The following is a 23,362-nucleotide window of genomic DNA, read 5'->3' on the forward strand; positions in this document are numbered from 1 at the left end:
TTTTTGAACGGGCAGTGTTTAAAGGAACTCACTTAACCACTATCATTAATTTAAGAATCTTGTGCTTGATAGTTCTTTTCAATTACCACTGTGGTACAAAAAACCCCCAAAAACATTTTGATATATGACTTAGTCCTCATTAAAATCACAATTACTGTCCTCATGTGGATGATAGATATATAAAGATTGATGTCATGTGCTTAGCTTGTCCTTACAAGTATTTATTTTCTCCATACTTCCTATATCCACCTTCATTTTTGGTGACAGACTCAATCCTCGGCACAGATCCAGAAATTTCTGGAGAGATGTTCTGCCATTCTGCAGAGATGTACTTTTTCCAACTGCTTGTTGCTGGAGGGGTTGTGTTGCTCTACTTTTCTCTTCAAAATACCTCAAAGATGTTTTATTGGATTCAAGTCAGACGACACACTTGGTCAGGTCATAGTTTTTACTTTTTTCTTCTCGTGTGATTTTGGCAGTGTGCTTTGATTCGTTATCACACTGGAATATTCCTCTTCTGCCATCTTGTCAGCCATTATATCCTCAGACTTTCGAGGTGTCATCTACATATGTCATCTCCCCAACCCCATATCATCACACTCCCACCTCTGTGCTTCACTGCCAGGTCAGTGCAACAGTATTCACTGTGGTAGCCTTAGCGAGATTCACACCCAATCTAAGCCAAACAAATTTATCTGACTGTGCAAAAGCAAAGGATTCTTTCTTGGATGCTGTCCACAGAGGTCGATATTATGCAATGTTCTTCTTTACACTGTCTGGGCTGTCAGAAACTCCAATTTTCATTACAAGGCCCTGTGCCCAGTCTGTTTTTCAGATCTTGGCTGTGCAAGAACTACACTGTCTGGAGGACGATCACAGGGGCTCTGATTAGTGGTTCTATACCTCCTGATTACTGCTGCAATGTGTTTCCACTGCTTTTTAGTTTGTCACTGACCTTGTTCAATCCTTTTTCCATCCTTGTCAAGTGTCACCATCAAATTTTTTGGTTCTTTTGACACTTCTTTCCCATGTGGAGCCACGATGCAGACGTGCAGATAAACACAACCCACAGGTCCAAAACATGAAGTGTTCTGGTGTTCACAGGTCAGTTTATGACCATATATGCACTACCGCTTAAAAGTTTGGGGTCACTTAGAAATGTCGTTATTTTTGAAAGAAAAACATTTTTTTTCAATGAAGATGACATTAAATTAGCCAGAAATACATTCTAGACATTGTTAATGTGGTAAATGACTATTCTAGCTGGAAACGGCTGATTTTTAATGGAATAGCTACATAGAGATACAGAGGAACTTTTCCAGCAACCATCACTCCTGCGTTAATGAAAGTGTGAGTTTTAATGGAAAACATGAAATTGTGTGGGTGACCTCAAACTTTTGAACGGAAGTGTAGTCTTTATTGAACGGCTGGTGAAATTGTGTCAGTGAGTCCTATCTGGTCTTTCAGCTTAATAAAACTCTGGGAGTGGAAGTGTCACTTTCACCTTTTGAGAGCAAATCAGCTCATTTATGAGCAAGCAAATGTGGCATACCTCCTTCAGCTCTTCAGTTAACTTACTGAGCTTTTCACTCTTTCAGCGTCACAAAGGAACAGACATCCAGAATTGGGTCCCTGTTGTGAAGCATTGCAGATTCTTCCAGCAAAATGTTTGCACTTGACATGAAGTGAGTTAAATGAGTGTGTCTGAATCATGCATGCCTCACTGTGTCACTGTGAGAATCTTGCATGAGGAAGTCAACCTTGTCCTTGATTGTCAAGGTAACTTGATCCATCTGCGTCAGCCTGACAGCAGGAGTTCCTCTCTCTCAGGGCAGCAACGACTCCAGCAGACACACAGCAGGAATTTTTTTTTCCCTTTTGTAAAAACACATATTTACATTACCGTTCAAAAATTTCATGTTTTCAATGAAAACTCACATTTTTATTCATGTGTCTTGTGTAATGTTGATATTATTAGTTAAAGTGGCTCAATACTACAGTTGCTCTATATTAGTTAAAGTTGCTCAAAAATGAGATAAGGTCGCTTTAAATGAGTTAAAGTTGCTCTATATTAGTTGACATACACTACCATTCAAAAGTTTGGGGTCACCCAGACAATTTCATGTTTTCCATGAAAACTCACACTTTTATTCATGTGCTAACATAACTGCACAAGGGTTTTCTAATCATCAATTAACCTTACAACACCATTAGCTAACACAATGTAGCATTAGAACACAGGAGTGATGGTTGCTGGAAATGTTCCTCTGTACCTCTATGTAGATATTCCATTAAAAATCAGCTGTTTCCAGCTAGAATAGTCATTTACCACATTAACAATGTCTAGACTGGATTTCTCATTCATTTAATGTTATCTTCATTTAAAAAATAAACACATTTCTAAGTGACCCCAAACTTTTGATCAATAGTATATAAGCCTAAATGATCCTTTGATGCCTTAGATTAGGGGTGTCAAACATGTGGTCCACGGTCCAAAACTGGCCCGCTAGAGGGTCCAATCCGGCACACAGGATGACTTTGCAAAGTGTAAAAATTACAGAAGTGAAAATGAATACTTCCTGTGAAAATAGTTGAAGACATTGAACATTGTGCAATATAATGTCAGTCAGCAGCTTCAGTATGACGGAGTTTGGTTTGGTTGAACCCTGTTTTTGATGCATTGCCACAACTTTTATGCATTTTTTTATGTATAGATTTTATACATTCACAAGGCAGGGGCATAACTTAACCTTCTTCCTTTGTAGTGTGTCAGTTCAGGTGGTCAGGATTACTACACAGATGTAGACATGAAAGTAAGTTTAAAATAATTTCTAGATCTTGACAAGTTGTAAAATACTTGTTCAATTGTTCAATTCCAGATACCTGTGACTGAATGTTTTGCCTTTGTAGATAAGCTGTGATCTGTTAGTTGTAATGTGTAAATGATAAACTCAGGCATAATGTTGTTGAAATTGAGCTAATTTTTCTTAAGAAATATCAGGCTGTTCATCATGTTTTGTAAAAAGAGATTCCAATAAATGTGAACATTTTCAGACATATTTTTTGCGCTAAAACAAAGGAAAAAATTGTAGTTGTTATTTACAGGTTACTACGTTATCATTTTACTGGTCCCTGGAGATCAAATTGGGCTGATTGTGGCCCCTGAACTAAAATCAGTTTGACACCCCTGTCTTAGATTAAAGTGCCTAACAGGATAAAGGGTTAAGTTTAACTATCTGTAAAGCAAACTGAGTCTCACAGAGAGTCTAGATCCTCCAAAGTCTTTTGTTCACTGAGAAACAGGAGTGCCCACGTGTGTTCTCTGTAGATCTATATGCATTTCTTTCAGAACTGAAATTTCAGCCTGCTTAGGAGAAACGTTAATAATGTGAAGAACTGGACCAGATGAGACACGGTGTTTTATTGGGTATTTTAAATACAATGCCACCGACATAGAAGCATTTACTTCACACTAATACGAGGTCACATCTCATCTCCATCAACAATTAGATCTGTGATTTATTAGATTTTTGTTACCATGGTGACTCTTAACACACTAAAAAAAAATCTCCATCTCCATCTATGCTGCCAGGAACATTTAACAGATAAAAAGCAGCCAGCTATCAAAAAGAATTGAGCGGATTCATCGGAAAAGGAACAGAAACCCACAAAATTTAGGATGCGTTCACAATCAGCATGTTTCGAAGGGGTTATCCAAAGTCACGACTGTTCCGTCCGTTAGTCCAGTCTGTTTGGCTCGGTAGGAATAATGCCATTTGGTGTCCGATGATTCATTGATGGATGTCCATCTTCAAGCATGTTTTATGATGAGCGGGTTTGGGAATGGAGTCCTGAACAACCACAGGAAGCAAACCCAACACACAACGGTTTATGGGTACATGTGATAACTAACTGTGAATAGTCAGTAAGAGAATGAAACCCAGCAAAAGCAAAACCACAGCACTCAGATGGTATGAACACAGCATTGAGCTTGAGTTACAGAACCTGGTTTCAAGTTTGCTTTGACTCTCTGCCAACACCAACATTTCTGACCTTCCACACTGATGGGTTAGCAAAACTGTGTCCAAAATCTGAGCTACTTGTGAGCAAGTTTTGTTTCCGAGTTTGCATTCACTTGGAGTGAAACTGAATTCCATTTGCAACAAAGTCAGCATTAACTCCGTTTGACACTAACCCCTATTAATTACTGCACAGCACACGGTTGTACGTCCACTTTTAGACACAAGCCACCACCACAACTACGGAAAAAGGGCTGAGGGGGAAAAGATACAACGCAATTTGGTCTTTCTAAAAAGTAGCTGTATTTTGATTTTGATTCTTTTTGGCTGAAGCAAAGTGGTTTTAGAGAGGAGGAGAGTGAGGGTGAGTGGTGAGGAGGATAGGAGGGAGTGAGGGAGGAAGGGAGGGTTGGAGATGGGGAGAGGAGACTGGAGGTGTAACTGTGGTAGTGGCTGGCAGAAGAGACTTTCAAAGCATCTGGAGGCGGCAGGTGTGACAGCAGACCTGCATCTTCCACAAGGCAAATACAAAAAAAAAGAAAAAAGAAGAAAAGGAGAGCTTTTCATTGCTGTAAACAAAGTCGTCTTCCTCTTATAGCGCCGTGTGACGATGTATTTATCCGCTCCGCTCGCCAACTAGTTCCTCGCAGAGCAACCAGTTCCGAAGTAATGACGAAACGCTGTAGGTCGAGGATGACGTAAACCGAGGACCCCCTGTATACTACATGGCCACATTCTATGTTGCCATGATTTCTGATCCTCAATAACTATTAAAATATGCTGCATTTCTGACAATGCCATATGGGGGAATGAGCAGCCTTGGTGGAGTACTGCTCTCTCTGAGTGCTTTTTTTGTTATCAATGTAATCACACTGACAGAAGAATTTGCTGCCAAAAGAAAAAGCCTTGATCTGTTGAGAATTCAACGCTAACTTCTTCCACTCCACAATGCATGTATACAGATGGTATTTTTTTGATATTGTGACAACTTGATCATATGTGTCAAGCTTTCATTTCATAAAATTATTCACTAGCATAATTGAGATATTTTGAATTCATCTCATTTTCTGCAGCTGGTTTCGAATGTATTCCTTATTTATTAACCGCACAACGTAATGCATAGTGCAGCCCTCCACGCTGATCTCATACAGCGACCTTGTTGGCCTTTAATTAAAGATCAAATTCAGTGAGGTTTATTCTAAACCACAGCGACTGAAGAAGGCTGAAAAACATGTGCCTTTTCTTTTTTCAAATGTACTCCTCTTGCTCTCTTTTCTGGTAAATGAATGCGTTCTAAGGCCCAGCTACTTGAGAGTTGTGAGGGGTCGTTCAAGCTTAACGAGCTGCTAACCCTAAAAGAATTCATTTGCCAGAGTCTAGAATGAGGAATACTGTGAGACTTTTGCCAGAATGTGAGGGAACGTTAGAAGTGAAGAGAATTCATCGGCAGCTTCGCTCCAAAATCATGTACAGTACAACCTACAGTACGTCTGTACACATGCAGGCGAGAACGGGCAGGATTTCATCAAACGGGGTCGAGTGGAGAAGGACTGAATTGGGTGATGAGATCACCATGGCAACGAGGACCTCCGCGGCGTGGAGCATGAGGGGAATGTGGGAGGGAGTTTCATGCTGAAGTGGTCTAAAGTGGAGGGAATCGCTCTTCACTTTTACGGTTTTAGGAGATTCTCATGGCCGCGGTCCAAACACTCACATTAATGAACTCTTCACACGCTCACACATATTCACACACGCACGCACACACGCCATTACATCACAGATAATAACACTTATATAACAAGATCATGTGGACACTGAGGTGATTACAACAAGCTTGCATCAGCGTCCGCAAGCCAAAATAAATACATTTACAAATTCATGTTCCCTGATGGCAGCGACACAAAACAAAACAAAAAAAAAATGTAAACAAACACAGAGTAAACTAAAGGATTGCACATTATAGAGAAGGGACATTAACGTCTACTCCTAACAGTGGTTTCACTTTCATCATCATGCCCCCACTGTAAGTCGCAACTTTAAACAAACACACATCTGTCTAATAAACTGTAAATCTTATATTCCAGTTACTGTACATTATTCTGAAGTATTCCCCACACTCATCCTGACTTATAGGGTTGTGAAATGTGGTCATTTATGAAATAATCCATCAATTCTCCAGATTGGAAGTGTGTGTGTGTGTGTGTGTGTGTGTGTTTGTGTGTTTGGAGTAATATTGAAATTAAGTCCAGCAAACCAAGGGGTAGGAATGACGAGAGGCTTAACACCACACAGTCCTGCAAAACAGACAAAAACAAAGACAGATGAGATTTCAGCACGACTAGAACTATCTTCTCTACTGGTCATTCCAGAATTGGAGGACACTTGATGTCCCACCCAACAAATTTCAAATAGTCCATGTACAAAATACTAAAACCTGCAGTTGTTGTGTAAATTTACTTGTCCTGAGACCAAATCTCAAAAAAAGCCATTTTCCTCTTGTCCCACCCCTCTGATGACCAAATTTATTCTCAAATAAAACAGTTAAAATGAAATTCAAATCTCCTTCTTTGGTATTATTTTTTTCATTGATGTCTCTTGTAATTGTGGGAACATTTTTTTCAATCAACATATTTTAAATAATAATTATTATGTATGGAACGTTTGTCCCACAACAACCCTGTAGATGACGTTTTGTCTTTTGTGCCTCATTTTTCTCGTTTTATGTCTTGTTTATGTCATTTTGTGCCTCGTTTTTGTCGTCAACATCATTAAACAGTTTTCCTAAAGAATGTGTAGACCAAACCTATGTCCGCTCTTCCATTTTTCATATTTTCATAACATTGTCAGCCTTGATTGAATGTCTCAGTCTAACTTATATTATCAGGATAGGACAAATTATTTTGACTTTTTTTCTTGACTGTTTTCCATCAGTCAGTTTGTCCTCTTGGTCAGCAATAACAGCTAAATATCTAGCTTCTACTGCTGAGAAAAAGCTAACATTAGCATGGATTAGCAACCCTGTTACTGTGATTAGAGTAGGGTTAGCAAACAACAAATAAAACATGGAATAAAAATGGTACCATTGATGTGTAAGCTGAGCCAATCAAGCCTTTGGTAGTTTATTACCTATTATTGATGAATATGGAGCAGAAAACTGTAAAAGAGAATGTTTATTTTTCAAAAATTTAAAAGCCCAAATGTCCTCCAGTTCTGGAATGACCCAAATATTGACTATGAGGGTCAAGGCATGATGCAGAACAGCATGTTTGTGAAAGCCGGCCACTAAGGTTTGGAGTGCTGCAATGTCTAAAAGCATCAGGGGATTCAAGGCAAAAAACGACTCTAAAAATTCTTGAAAATGTCCCTTTTTGCATTTCAGCCTTCTCATATTTTTGTGGAGTTGATAAATCTTCACGCCTGAATGGCACTTTTGTCACCATGGGCAGTTTTGGGGCAGATTTCTTTCCCCACTGGTCTCTGAGAGACAATAGTAGAGCAGTTTTTGGTTGGAAAAAATTGTGTAAAATAGTGTATGCACATGTTAAATGAGCCAAAAGGTCTCTATGGAATCATTTGATTTGGACCATAATTCAAAGTATAGGTTTGGTTTTGACTTGATGAAATTAACTGCAATAAACTGAACTGAACTGAAAACAATAAATGTTTCAGTTAGAGCTGCTGGCAAAAAAAAAAAAAAAAAAAAATAGATTGTGATCTTTTGTTTTGAAGTTTGGTGTTCAGTGTGTGGGTGTGGGTAAAGAACTGAGACTCTGCAGTGACTGTTGAGGTTTCAGCGTATTTAAAATCCTATATTTCATCTTTGCAGAATTTTGTAGCAGTTTACAGTGGATTCAGGCAAACGATTAGAATAGCTGATAGTCAGGTTAAACTGACAGTCAAGTCAGTGAGGCTTGTGCTTCATATTAGATGCCAAGAGAGTTGCTTCAACAAACTCACCCTATTTACTCCCAGAAGTAGCGCAGGTACCATATAGTTTCATTCTTCAGCTGAGGGCCGAACAGAGGGTTGGTTTGGGCCAGAAAGGCGACCAACCAACTGAGCAAAGAAAGGACGGGAGAGACGAAGAGGGATTGTCAACATCTCATACAGGCACATTCCTTCATTTAATTTTACAGCCTGGGTCTTATGACTGTAGATTTAGGCAACATACTGATAGATCATACTGCTGTGACACAACCAACAGGAAACATATGTGCACATGTACACTAAATCAATGTACCACAGTACATTAATTTATTGATTGATCATGTTTTGTATTGTTATTCTGAATATGCGAACTCAGTAGTGGTTAAAGTTATCTGATAAATGTAATGTAGTAAAAAGTACAATACAGGAGGTCCTCGGTTTTTGACGTCCTTGACCTACGGCATTTCGTCGTTACATCACAACTGGTTATGTGAAACTAATTGGCGAGCGGAGTGGAAGAATACGTCGTCATGCGGCGCTATAAGATGACTTTGTTTACATTCTCCGGTTGTACGCCACCTAGGATTGTGCTGCATTTGCTAACTTTTTTCCCTTCATTGCGGCTCCCAAGCGTAAGTCAGACTCTTGTAAAAACAGTGGAACATATTCTGTTATCTCCTTGTAAAATGACTCATACATGCATGAAAGTGATTGGTATTCAAAACTTTTCCGAAGAACTGATCGACATCGTGATACACAACGGCTTTGTTTACATTTTCACCTCAGTTCTGACTTACGGCAAAAATCGACTTACGTTGGGCCATAGGAATGAAAATTCCAACGTACGTCGAGGACCCCCTGTATTTGCGTCTGAACTGAAGGTTTTGAAGCAGAGTGGTCGAACAAACTTCCTTAGCTTTTGACAAAAATGGGTTTAAAGTTTTGTGTCTTCAAGAATGGTCTAACATGCCACTGTAACACTATATTTGGGTTGTGGGTTAGACCACTTTGCCACTAAAATCTAGAGAATAAAATATTACAGAAATTATATAAAACTCAGTTCTGATTGTTTGTGGGTTAGACCACTTTGCTTCTAACTCTCTCAACTGTTCTGGAGCAGAAGTAGGAAAAAAAGTTACAGTTTTAGTACCCTAAAACTGTAATTAAGTACAGTTCTTTAGTAAATACACTTGGTTACTTTACAACACTGCCTTCTGATATATTTAACCAAAAAAACCTGTTACTGTTGGACAGATATTTGGCAAACAACCAATGAAGACATTTCAGAGTTATCAGCCACTGTCCCACCTTCAGAAGTTCAAAAGACAAGTTGATGAGCAAGCAAGTGTTGGGCAGTTTAAAGTCCAAGCTCATCACAGTGTCGCACTTGTGGAACTGCATTTGTGCACATGAAGCAGGTATGTTTCTTCATAAGACGGGTGTTTTCCACTCGTGGACAGGTTTCTCTGTACCTCTATCACGTGAATCTGCCTGTTTTTTAGGTGCAAACAGGACTTCACACTAACCTTTGAAGTGTTTGGAAGCAGAGTGGTCTAACACACTTTCTGTAATTTTTGAGAAAAATGGGTGCAAAGTTTTGTGTCTCAAGAATGGTCTAACATCCACTGTAATACTAGATTTGGGTCATTGCGAGTTAGACCACTTTGCCATAAAAATCTAGACCAGGGGTGTCAAACTCATTTCAGTTTAGGGGCCAAATTCAGCCCAATTTGACCTCAAGTGACCAGTAAATTTAGAGCATAACAACCTATAAATAACCACAACTCCAAATACTTCCTTTGTTTTAGTGAAAAAAAGTACAATTCTGAAAATGTTCACATTTAAGGAATTATCTATTTACATAAACATCATGAACAACCTGGGATTTTTTAGGAAATTAAATTCAATTTCAACAACATTATGCCTCAGTTTATCATTTACACATTACAACTTCTAGATCACAGAGTGTCTATAAAACATTTAGTCTCAGATATCTGAAACTGAATGATATAGTATTTTACTTTATGATCAAAATGACCAAAGTCAGACAAAAAAGGACAAAAAACAACAAAAGCAAGACAAAATATTACAAAAATCAGACAAAGAAACAAAATGACAAAAAAATGGACACGAATCAAAAGAGACAAAAAAAGAGACAAAATGACAAAAACGATGCTCAAAACAATGAACAGAGCAAAACACAAAATGACAACAATAAGAGAAGAAACACAAGCGAGACAAAAACGAGGCACAAAACAACAAAAGAACAATGAACAATCTAGTATTTTACTTTATGATCAAAACAACTTGTCATGGTCTAGAAATTATTTTAAATTTATAGTTTTACAAATTTACTATTTTTTTTTTACGTTGAAAGAGGCCAAGGAAATAAGAGACACTACTAACTTTCCCATCAGAGCCAGTCAAAGTGCTTTCCAGTGTAGAGAAAAGAGACCGGTGTTGCTAATTTACCAAACATGTCTAAATATTAAGATCCTACAGTGTGATTTATGATATGAATCGATCTGAGTATGATAAATATTATGGATAAAATCTGACAAATTCTTTAAAATACAGACGTGCACAAGTGAATGAAATTGCACAGTTTAGACTCTACAGTGATAACAGCTGTGGAGACTAGCCTAATTTAAATATTAAACCTTACAAACAGATCAACTTATAAGCAACTGTTAAAGCTGTTATTTGTGGGTCTAGATGCATCTGCGTTTCCTGGGTGATCTGGCTGTCAGAGTGAAGTCACGCTGCCTCTAGTGGCGGAGAGAGAATCCTGTGGTTATCAATCCATTTTTTAAATTTCCTCTGTGCAGTTGTAGGAGCAAAAAGCAATCAGAGGCTTTTTCAGGTTGTATTTAAAGACTTATTTGATGATAAGATCAGTTTCTGTACGACCTCTATTACCTGGCATACCATAAGCCTGTTGATTTTTCCTCTTGCATGGTTATTTGGTTGTTCTTAGTCTGTCAGTATAGCAGAGTTATGTCACCAACACCAAAGAAGAAGAGGGAGAAGAAAGTACTTACAACAAGTAACAGCAGACTGCTGTGAGGATGAGACTGGTGACAATCACTCTGTGGGAGAATAAGACGAGTCAGTCACACATGTCCAGTATTACTGTTTAAATCTCATACTGAGGTTTGTACCTATTAGGTCTAAAACTCCCTCAAGTCTGTACAAATCATTTTATTCAATTTGTGAACATTTAGTGCATTCACCTTATGATTTATATTCTTTAATACACTGTCACTTATTTGGATGAAGAACGTTACCATGGTGATTATTGTCATTATGCTGTAATAGTTTAGTACTCACTACCATTCAAAAGTTTGGAGCCACTTAGAAATGTCTTTATTATTGAAAGAAAGGCATTTTTTTCAATTAAGATAAGTGATAAGTGAAGAATTATGTAATACATATCAGCTTTTCTTGCAGAAATTTTCACGCTTGGGGTCAAATCAACAGAGGGATTTGACCCTTCAACCTGACTGTGTGAGTGGATGGATGGATGGATGAAGGGATGGATGGATGGATGGATGAATAGATGGATGGATGGATAGATGGATGTATAAATGGATGAAGGGATGGATGAAGGGATGGACAGATGGATGGATGATGGATGTGTAGATGGATTAAAGGATGTATGTATGTACGTATACATGTCTGTACGGATGGATGGATGGATGGATGGATGGACGGACGGACATATGGAGGGAGGTTTCCTTGGGTGACGCAGGGCCTCCATCACATTAGCAGCAGCTACTCAGCATTCATGTATTTCTAATGACGCGATGCAACTCAATACAGCCAAAACACTAACCGCATACAATATGTACATTTAACAAATATCTAAACCGCTACGATACAAAATAAAAGGGAAACGGCCGTTAACTGCAGCCAAATAACTGCGGCTCCACCACCTACCCCCGGTTGGGTCCCTTGGGCACTAAAAACGGGGCCACGACCCCCACTAGCCCCCATAACGTGGTGAAGCAGATCATCGGCAGGGCGACGGAGTGAGACACCATGGCTTCAGTCCGCACAAAACCTCAGCGAAAGAACAATTCAGCTCGGTTTGTCCTCTTGGAAATAAAGCGCATCAATGGCTGCTGAACCAGCACGTCGCTTCCGCTGTGCGCCCGCCCAACTAAGCCGATGCAGCGTGTGATTGGCCCGGGACTCTCAGGCCGCGGCATTTGATTGGTGGATCCAGCTGCCCTTCAGTATTACAGCAGAAAGGATTGGATTTGTGTTTGTGCCATCACACAGAGGTAAGTGTATTTATCAGCTTCCACCCACATACTTTGATCCATCATTTGAACATCTTAAGTGTTATTTCTAGAGCAGGAAAAGACAATACAACTAATTGAATTCAAGTTGTTTGTTTCTGTTGTTGTTTTTACAACTTTCAGTTACTAGTAAGTATTAAGAATGTATTGTCTGTCCTAATCAATCATCAATATCAAGAAGAGAAGAAAACCATGTATTGGGGGACAGCAGCAATGCAGTAAGCCTTATGTATGTTGTTTTGACAATTATTATAAACACTACTGTTCAAAAGTTTGAGGTCATTTAGCAATGTCCTTGTTTTTGGAAAGAAAATTTGTTTTTCTCAATGAAGATAACACTAAATGAATCAGAAATCCAGTCTAGACATTATTAATGTGGTAAATGAGTATTCTAGCTGGCAACAGCTGATTTTTAATGGAATATCTCCATAGGGGTACAGAGGAACATTTCCAGCAACCATCACTCCTGTGTTCTAATGCTACATTGTGTTAGCTAATGGTGTTGAAAGGCTAATTGATGATTAGAAAACCCTTGTGCAATAATGTTAGAACATGAATAAAAGTATGAGTTTTCATGGAAAACACGACCCCAAACTTTTGAACGGTAGTATATATAATATATATTTAATTTATACTGTTGCTACAATATTTGCACTACAATCACCTCTATAAGCTGTCCTATATGGCACTACCGCCAGTTCATAGATTGATTTTTGTATGTCTTATTTATTTCACTTTTGTATTTTGATGTTTTTATTAAATGTATGAAACAAAGGTGTGAAACTGACAATAAAATTCTTCTATTCTATTTAAGTCTTTATACAAACTAGAACATTCCATAAATGATTGATAACTATAATTTAAGATATGTAAATTATTTGCAGAGTGTATCACTGCAACATTACATTAATCAGCCATAAAAGATGACAGTAAATGTTCAGTATTATTGCTGCACCTCCACTGCCACCACCCTCTGATATTATCTTGGTGAAAACAATGCAACAGATTTAAATCCAAGTGCTAATGTTCAATGGCAAAGAATGCTGCTTATCTGTGAAACATGGAGCAAAAGTACCACCCGGTGGACAAACATGTCAGTCTCCACTCCTTGCAATTCATGGTGATATTTATAAACACCAACATTCATTGCATTGTTTCCCCCTCCCCCATTTTTACATATATCTTACCTTCTTGAAAAAATGTACAAATTTTTACACCATTAGTTATATATGTACACTGATCATTCATTCATTTTGGACGAGCTTAGGTCATTTTGGACAGATTTCACATAATTTTTGACACATTTTAGAGTTTTGGTTGTGTTTTATTCATTTGGGACATTTAGACAAACATTTTTAACAAGATTCATGTCATTTTAGGCTCATTTTGAGAATGTTGTAGTCATTAAGAACACAATTTGACTTTATTTTGGCCACGACTTTTTCTGTCATTTTTGATCAATTTTGGATAAACTTATGTCATTCTGGATAGATTTCACCTAATTTCAGACACAATTTATACAAACTTTAGGAATTTTAGAAAAGTTCTAGGCATTTTGGACTATTTTTGAGTATTTTTTGACGAGATTTATGTCACTGTGGTCACATTTTGAGTCATTTGGGACAGATTTTACTTAATTTTGGACTCATTTTGGACACATTTTTGAAATTTTAGATAAGTTTAGTCATTTTAGACTAGTTTTGGTTATTTTTTTTGACAAGATTTGGATAATTTTGGGCGTTATTTGTTTATTTCTTTACAGTAAATTTGTTTACTTGCAACAATGTGCACAGCTGCGAGAAGAACAGCGTAAATTTTTCTGCATTTTCTGCATTTTCACACTTCCAATTCTGCTTTATTATCCACTTTCTGTTCTCTTAATTTTATTTATTTGCCATTGCTCACAATCCCTGTAAAAAAAAAACAAAACACAAAAATCAAAGCCAAAATTGGAAGAAATAGCTTATTAACATTTCCAGAATGCAAATAAGGGATATGGAATACTGGTCTGGAATCATGGTTTGGATAAATTAGATCTAAAATGCGAAACAACTGTAAGCCTACTTTTACCCACCCTGTATTTTTTTTAGCCTACCTTATAGGATGCTATAGTAAGGACTGGGGGGTGTTACCGAAATAAAAGAAATGGAAAAAGAATAACATGAAACAGAGCACAATTTTTATTAAATCTTGAATAAAGAAGGCTAATTTTCGTGTTTTATTTTGATGACATATTCAATTTGTGCCCGTCATTGTTTTATTGTGGAGAGCCGAACAGCCGGAAGTGTGGTTCGTGCTAACGGCCGTCAGCGCGACAGATGACCGGCGGACAGGAGGAGGCTGAACTGGCGAACCGGCGGTCTGTCGGCGCTAAATGACGGCTGGAACGGGTCGTTTTGTTCGTTGCGGGCCTTTTTTATTTTATTTTATTGTATTCCGAGTGTGGACGATAATGTTTGGACGGTAAAAACCTGATGAAGTTCACCAGAGACATCTGCCGGCTGCTGGGCTTAGGAGGCGGTGAGTCGGTCTGCCAGAGAGCAACTTTAGGTTTTTCAGTCAGATAAGTTGTTGCTATTTATTATTATTATTATTGTTATTGTTATTATTATTATTGTTATTATTATTATTAATATTATTATTATTATTATTATTATTATTATTATTATTATTATTATTATTATTATTATTATTATTATTATTAATAATAATAATAATAATAATAATAATAATAATAATAATGGTCCTCTAGTTAAGCTTCCAGTTTTGAAAGCACAAGTAGCTCTCCTGAAGAAATGCATTTCACATGATAACATACAGTGTTACACTAAAAAATACAGCATATTTTGTACAGTAATATGCACTTCTTTGGAAATAAAGCTGAATAATGTTAATTCCTGTGTTTTTAAATAACAAAACATTAACAGCAAGCTACCTTACAGTCTTACACAGGTTACAGTATTTTTTCTGCCTTGGGTTCAACCATTACTCCTCTCAGGAAATCTTCCCTCGCATTACCAGTTAGCATAGAATCAACACAAAGAAATGAAGAAATAGCAGTAAAATATTATATATCAGCAATTTTACTCATTACTGAGGGAAGAATCGGGAGAAAAGGAAGATCTTCGGCAGACTCTGACCTTCCAGCTAATCCATCCCACTCCAATGGTTCAGTAAACAAGGTAACTGGGATTTATTTATTTTTAAATCAATGTCAGCCTTACTTTTAATTCTGCCAACAGTCTATTTTATTTTATTTTTTATTTTTTGACAAAAAAATGGAAAAAGGACACAAGCGAAACAAAAAAGGACACAAAATGACAAAAAAACAAGACAAAAAACAACAAAGCGAATCACAAAATGTTAAAAATAAGCCAAAAAACACAAACAAGACAAAAAAGAAATACAAAATAACAAAAATGACAAACAAAATGACAAAAACATGAGACAAATGACAAAAGTCAGACAAAAAACAAAAACAAGGCACAAAAATGAGAAAAGAAAAATGAACAATCTAGTATTGTACTTTATGATCAAAACAACTTGTCATGGTCTAGAAATTATTTTAAATTTGCAGTTTTACAAATGTACAATTTGCAGTTGATGTCTTCTCTGTAATTTTTGCACTTTACAAAGTCATTCCACGGGCTGGATGGGACCATCTGGAGGGCCGGTTTTGGCCCGTGGGCTGCAAATTTGACTCCACTGCCTTAATGGATGTGTTGCTAAATTATGTGAAAGATCCATAATTGCCTCACTAGTTTCCAAGATAATGGCTCTAGTGCAGCCTGGTTGATCAGACTGACCAAATGTAGCTGTAAAGCTGTTTTTTTTGCACCAAATTTTATACCAAGTGATAAATAAATCTTTGGTGGAATGGTGTTCCACTGCTCTTGATGTCTGTGTAGATTCTCAGTCATCCAGGTCATGGTGATTGTAGGAGCTTCAGTACAATCACCATGACCTCCTATGATCACTGCTCTTAATGGTTGCTGATACAGCTGAATGTCTTTACTCTCCAGAGATGTAAAGGGAACCCTCAGTACCAATAAGGAATTCCTCCTCTCCCTCTCTCTTTGCCTTGTCCAGTCAGAAGCTGTCACAAGATCGCCTGCACATAGTTCTGCATGGGAAATTTAGATCAGATGTTTAGATTCGGCACACATGGTAAACAAACAGAAGCAGTGTCCAATGTCAGTCATAAAGGAGATGCGTTTTAGGTTTTCATCGAAACAGACAGCACTAGAGCGGATGTTCATCTTTCCATATCATGCCTTGCGCCACGTTCACTCACAGCAACATGCAAATACAATGAAAATATCCCTATCTGTGTGTCTCTAGATGAGGCTCGTCAAGAAGAGATGGAGGTTCAGAATGGAACTCCTGACCGGATGGAGAGAACAAAGAAACAAAGCTCATCACAGGTAGACTGAAAAATATGTAAACTATGGGTGTGTGTCATAGAGAAGTTTAGAAATGCATTAGATTTATGTGTAAAAATATGTGGATTACCCAAAAAACAAACACTAAAAGTATTATTAGTGTGCTAGAAGACATACAGTAGGTCAGCTTTCTTATGTACACATTGAAATTTCTGATGTCTAGTGCAGCTGAAGCTAGGCATAAATGGCCACTAGACTCTCGCTCTGAATCCTTTGCTTTATTGAGATCAGTTCAGTTAGGTAAATTAGTTTCTCTCATTCTGAATTGTTCATTGGATTAAGATCTTTTCGCTATAATACTGACAAGTGTTATTTATGTTAAGGCCAGAGTTTTCCTGCATAGAAGAACTTTTCGGGGCAAGTCAAAGAGGTTTTAGGTGACCAAGTAAGAGAAAATCATCGGTGCCAAAATGAGTTGCAATTTAGTCAAGCTTAATTTACATGTTTCTTTAGTAAATGGCCAGAAAAAATAGGAAAATCCATGGATTTCTGTCAGATAAGGTAAGACAGATGTATTGCCTTTACTGTACGTGAACTGTTTCTGCTTATTGTTGTCTTTAAACTCCAAAGGTCTTTTCTGAGGGATAGGAAAAAAACACTGGTTAGTAAGTGACTCAGAGCGCCTGCTGACAAAACAAAACTGTCAGTTAACTAAATGAAGGGTGTGTTGCTGTGTCTCAGGCAGGCCATTCTGAACAATGAGGGGTGCTTGGATGAAGATGAGCAAACAAGGAGGAGAGCTGAAAGGAGAAGAGCCAAAAGGAAAGTAATTAAAACAGTCTGACAGACATAACAGCAATCTTTATGACTCGTAATATGACAAAATGGAAGTGTAAGGATATACAGTACATATACTACCATTCAAAAGTTTGGGGTCATTTAGAAATGTCCTTATTTTTGAAAGAACAGTCTTTTTCAATGAAGCTAATGTTAAATGAATAATAAATCCAGTCTAGACATTGTTAATGTGGTAAATGACTATTCTAGCTGGAAACAGCTGATTTTTAATGGAATATCTACATAGAGGTACAGAGGAACATTTCCATCAACCATCACTCTTGTGTTCTAATGCTACATTGTGTTAGCTAATGGTGTTAAAAGGCTAATTGATGATTAGAAAACCTTTGTGCAGTTATGTTAGAACATGAATAAAAGTGTGAGTTTTCATGGAAAACATGAAATTGTCTGGGTGATCCCAAACTTTTGAACAGTAGTGTATGTTTTCTGTGTTGCAGCTCATGTCTTCTAACGAAAATGACTATCTGATGCATTCCATACATTTCCATATACGTAACCACACTCTTATTTACTTATCACCTGTTGCCCCACCTGTCTTAATGTGTTTCCGTAAATGTTACCACATCCATCCGTTTCCTCCCTTTTGACATGCTTGATTGCACATGTGCTGCCACTCTTGTGTCTATTCATTTCCACTATCATCCCACAGCCATCATGCCCATTCTCTCCTTTCAGAGGCAGAAACAGCGGAAGAAATTAGAGAGAAAGGAGAGGACATGGAATGCTTCAGAGCAGGTGCAAACAAAAGAAAATTTGTATTAACTCCTTATCTATTATTTCTTTATTTTAATGTACAAAGCCCCTTTCAAAAATAAGGACATTAGTGACCCCAAACTTTTGAACAGTAGTGTAATTGGATGTTTTCATAATTTAGAGATAGCAGACATGCAGTTGAAGTTTATACCTCTGTTTTGTTCAGCCTTAATTGCATTTTCTCTCCTTGAATGCTTTCAATATTCACCTAACATGACATTAGCATAAACACTAGGTATAAACAGCTGAATTATATAATTTATAAAAATGTTAGAACAGAAAGTTCTTTTTTTTCATTGCCACACACTTTTGCACAAAACTGTATGTCACCTTGTCTTTTATAGTCATTTCGTAATAATATAACAGGAGGAGGAAGGGGCTGGAGTGGGGTCAGAGAGTGACGGTGAGGAGCTGAAAGGAGAAGAACAATGGACAGCAGTTCATTCCGGACAGAAATGCAACCCAGAATCTGTCTCCACTCTCCTGCCTACAGAGTACAACCGGCAGCTGCCCCACAGGATGTCAGAAGAGGTGGGCTGCAACCACATTGGCATACTTAGTATTTCATCTAGATCATCCATCACTGAATAATAAGAGTGTCTGGTGAGTATGTATTTATGCCCCCATAGCAACAGAACAACTTAATGGTTTGACAGTCCTGCAGAATACTCTTTAAGGGCAAGATGTTGTCTATGTGCTAACATAACTGCACAAGGGTTTTCTAATCATCAATTAGCTTTTCAACACCATTAGCTAACACAATGTAGCATTAGAACACAGGAAGTGATGGTTGCTGGAAATGTTCCTTTGTACCCCTATGGAGATATTCCATTAAAAATCAGCCGTTTCCAGCTAGAATACTCATTTGCCACATTAACAATGTCTAGACTGTATTTATGATTCATTTAATGTTAACTTCATTGAAAAAAATCTGCTTTTCTTTCAAAAATAAGGACATTTCTAAGTGACCCCAAACTTTGAACAGTAGTAGTAGTAGTATTAGTAATAGTACCATGAATAGCACTAATGCTTTTAGTTGTAGTGGTATCACTTCTGGCAATAGAGGAAATGTTATTGTACTAAGTTATTGTACTACTGTAATTATTATAATGACACAGCGTTTTAATTACCAATAGTGATTACGAATCACAAGCAGCATCACTTGAGCTACGGATCAGTGCCACATTGTTGTGCTGTACATTTGAGACTTTAAGTGTTTGTGTTGACAGGTTTGGTGAGATTGAAAGCATCAGAGTTCTTCATGAACGTTTCTGTGCCTTTATCAACTTCAAGAATGCCAACATGGCTGCCAAAGCCCTGGAGAAGCTGCAGGTAAGTAATGAGCTCATATTCAGGTGAGCAGAACTTAGCTGTGGTTACCGTCTTGAATTAAAGAACAGGTTATTAATGGGTACCTATGAGTTTCAACAATGAGCTCTCATCATGTAAAGTTTGACCAGCTGCACTGTGTCCTCATGCCCAGGGGGTGGAGCTGAGGGGCAGCAAGCTGCTGATGAGGTACCCAGATCTTGGATCCAGCGGACTCTGCCCTCCATGCAAAGGACCAACACCAGCTTTGGCTTCAGTGCTGTAGGAGCTCAGCCAAGTAGCGCTGCATCAGGGTAACTCACTACAGTGTATCTGTGTGGTGTTGTGATTTTTCAGATTGGTAAAATAAAACTGTAAAATGACGATTACTTTTGATATGTGTAATTATTTGCACAGAGCAATAATTGAATACACACGGTTTTTCCTCTACCGCTTGTTTTTGTTTTCCAGCCACTAGTATCTGTTCTACATAAAAACTGTCCTGTTTTAAACTGCTGGCTGCATAATTTCATAAATGGAATCCAAGCTGTAAGAGGTGCAGAGGGAATTATAATGTCTCTACTGTTCTGTCTTTAGTTGTGATATGACAAAAGGAATGCTAAAGTTTGTTTTCCAGCAATGTGAAGCGAAAGAAAGCTGAACTATATGTTGCGTTATGTAGACCTGTGCCAACCACAATAAAAGCAAAAGGGTTGTGTCTAGACCACATCCTCCTGTGCATTCCTTTTTGACTGGTAGTATACATTAGTGACATGTCTTCCTGTAGAGACGGACATTTGACAGTATTTGCCATATAAACTTTTTTTTAATACACCTGCAGAATATATCATTGACAGCAATTTTTAGTTTGGTCATGTGTGTTACAAATGAGAAACTATCAACTGTCTACTGCGTATCAAATGTTTTTGTTTTTTTTCCCACAACAAGGTAGTGTTTAAATTCTGTAGCTACTGTTCAAAAGTTTGGTCTCACCCAGACAACTTCATGTTTTCCATGAAAACTCACTTTTATTCATGTGCTAACATAATTGCACAAGGGTTTTCTAATCATCAATTACTGTTACAAGGGTGATCAGACACAGAACTGACAAATTATAAAAAGGCTTTATTTTAATCAAAACAAGAACTAAAACCAACACAGAAAATGGGAAACTGAACTAAGAGGGGAAACGACAAAATTCAACTCGAAAATAAACACCACAAAAACCTATAACATTCCCAACAAAACCCACAAACTCAACTACCAAAAAAAAAAAAAAAAAAAAAAAAAATCAAAACATAGTAAACTAGCAAAACTAACCTAACTCTGTACTCACAAAATGAAGAACTGAATACAAAGGGGGAAGGCAGGCTCGGGGACTACAGCAGGGTCTGGGCGAGAGGAACCAGTGGCAGTCAAGGCAAGAGCAGACTGGCCAGTGAATTGCAGAAACCGGCAGGCAGAAAGCAACGCCCGGGGAACAGCAGGGTGGAATCTAGGAATACAAGGGGTGGCTAGAATCCATGTGTGGCTATGACAGTCTATGGTCTGACAGGGAGAGAATGAATGAACCAGGTTTAAATAGCAAGAGGTGATTACTGGCAGGTGAGCTGATGACTGCAGCCGACTCCAGTGCTACAATCAGCAGACTGCAGGCAAGTGGAAGATGCACCGATGCTTTGTAGTGAATCACAAGAGCCGACTCACAACTTTTTTCCTTTCGTTGCTCAGCTCTCACTCAGTCACTCAGCTCTGCTCACGGCAGAACTTTGTTTTTGATCTCTGTATGGAGTTGAACACTGTCCTCGCACAAACCACGTTACTGGATCTCAGGTTTAAGAAGCTTGCCTTCACTGTCAACAGAGTTGTTGATGAGGCCCTTCAGAGAATAAGTGCAGCAGCAGCAAATTGTACCCAGCAGCCAAACACCTCTACCATTAGAGGGCCAAGAGGAGGAGCCACAAACTTCTGCTGTGTGGAGGCTCTTTGATGAAAGAGCTGCAGGAGATGCAGCAAGGAGTAATTCTACAGCTGATGCTGTAATGGAGGCGAGATCATATCCTGAGAAGCCCCTCAACAGATGACCCACTCAGCTGGCAGCAGGCCAAGGCCTCAGTCTTCCCCAACCTGGTGAAGGTGATGGAGGGGAGACTACTGTGGCAACTTCTGTTCCATCAATCTTCTCAAAAAAAGGGCAGATACCAAAAGAAGAAATCGCATCTTCCCATCCAAGCTCAGGCATCTGATTTTTCTGAATGCCAACCTGCGCTGAGGACATTTATACAGTTTGAATACCAAGTTTGGTTCTGTTCTGTAGGTTTATGTGCAGTGTTTTGTTCATTTTTTTGTGTGTATAAAAGTTTGATTAATATATTACAAAGTAGGAATGTCTGCTTTTGTAACAGAATAAATGCACAAAAATGAGGCAATTATGAGGCTTCTCATAAAAACACTGAATGCAAAAGGGTTTATCAATTCACAAATCATTCATATGTACCAGGTTAGGCTCAAATACGAGGCTACAAATGATGCTAAATTAGGAGCCATTTGGGAGCTGAAAGAACAGTCTCTAAAAAGAGCCGAACTTCTCAACACTAATGCAGGGAGCAGAGAGACAGGAGAGAGAGACAGATGTCAGATAGAGGCAGCAGGAGCAAGGTGCAGGGATAAATAAGCAGAAGGACAGAGAAAGGCAGGGACTGAGGGGGATCACGATATCTTGAACTGTCTCTTTTCAGAGAGCCAGTTCTTTTGGCACTGCTCCCAAAGAAGAGCTGGCTGTTTTTGGCTTCAAACTGCCTTTAGCAGTGCCAAGTCATTAGTGTGGCATTAGCCGCTGTGAGTGTAGTTTATTTTCCTTCTAGAATTTGTGGTAATGGCTTGTGTTTCCTGTTCAGTTTTTGCAGTTTCTGCTTAGACATTTCTGAGAATAGCATTCAGATCAGAGGTCATCATGTGGTCAGATATGATTGAAAGGTTGCTCTTCGATCTATTAGAGAAGAGTAATGTTATAGTTTTCTTTCACTCCACCTATCACATTGGACTTTCTCCTACATTAAATGTTTTTGAATCAACAACTCACGCTATGGTATCAGTTGTTTACCTGTTTAAATATTCAGAAACTCTGTTTGTCAAAATGTCCGGTCTACTCTGCAGTAGCATCATGGTGTGCACTGTCTCCTATTTTATATTTGGTTCACAAAGTCTATTTCTGGTATGGCACCATTTAAAATACACAACTATAATAGATATCAGTTACTGAGCAACTACCATGAACATGTGTTCTGTGGTGTAGACTACTGTAAAAAAAAAAAGGCTCAGACTTTTGCATGTTTGCCTCTGATGTACACACCCAGTTTCCTGTGTGATCTTCATGTCACAGAGATTTTGGTGAACATGTCTTGTGTGATAAAGAGTGCAAATATCTGCAATAATAAAGGAAGCAGGCTTCTAATTGAGATATGTGATCAAACCTAAAGTTCTTTAAAAAGTTTTTAAAAATACGTGCTTACCTCGAGCTTTATTGGACATTTGGTTTAAACAAACATTTAACTACCTAGATTTGAACTTCTACAAAGAAAGGTTTAAACAAATCTGTCACTTTTAGTTCACACAGTCCACCCAAATGGAATGTGTTAAACAAATCATTATACAGGCTCATGCTGTAACTATAAGTAAGTAAACCTGTGGTCTTTTTAACTTTAACATCAACTACTATAGAGCAACTTTGACAAATAATATCAACTTTAAATAAAGTATAGAGCAACTTTAATTCATATACACTACTGTTCAAGAGTTTGGGGTCACTTAG

At 38.0% G+C, this 23,362-nt stretch overlaps 1 protein-coding gene across 1 annotated transcript; it reads right to left on the minus strand.

Moving 5' to 3' along the window:
• Positions 1–3,401: 3,401 nt before the first annotated feature.
• Positions 3,402–12,112, minus strand: atpv0e2 (ATPase H+ transporting V0 subunit e2). The gene is made up of 4 exons (XM_023268264.3): positions 11,886–12,112; positions 10,988–11,035; positions 7,977–8,075; positions 3,402–6,313 (listed from the first exon to the last, which is right to left on the minus strand). Exons 1-3 carry the CDS (start codon positions 11,987–11,989, stop codon positions 7,982–7,984), a joined length of 246 nt encoding a protein of 81 aa, XP_023124032.1. The 5' UTR covers positions 11,990–12,112; the 3' UTR covers positions 3,402–6,313; positions 7,977–7,981.
• Positions 12,113–23,362: the final 11,250 nt, after the last annotated feature.

The sequence above is a fragment of the Amphiprion ocellaris genome, chromosome 4 (assembly GCF_022539595.1).
Source record: "Amphiprion ocellaris isolate individual 3 ecotype Okinawa chromosome 4, ASM2253959v1, whole genome shotgun sequence".
In the NCBI taxonomy this organism is placed as follows: domain Eukaryota; kingdom Metazoa; phylum Chordata; class Actinopteri; family Pomacentridae; genus Amphiprion; species Amphiprion ocellaris.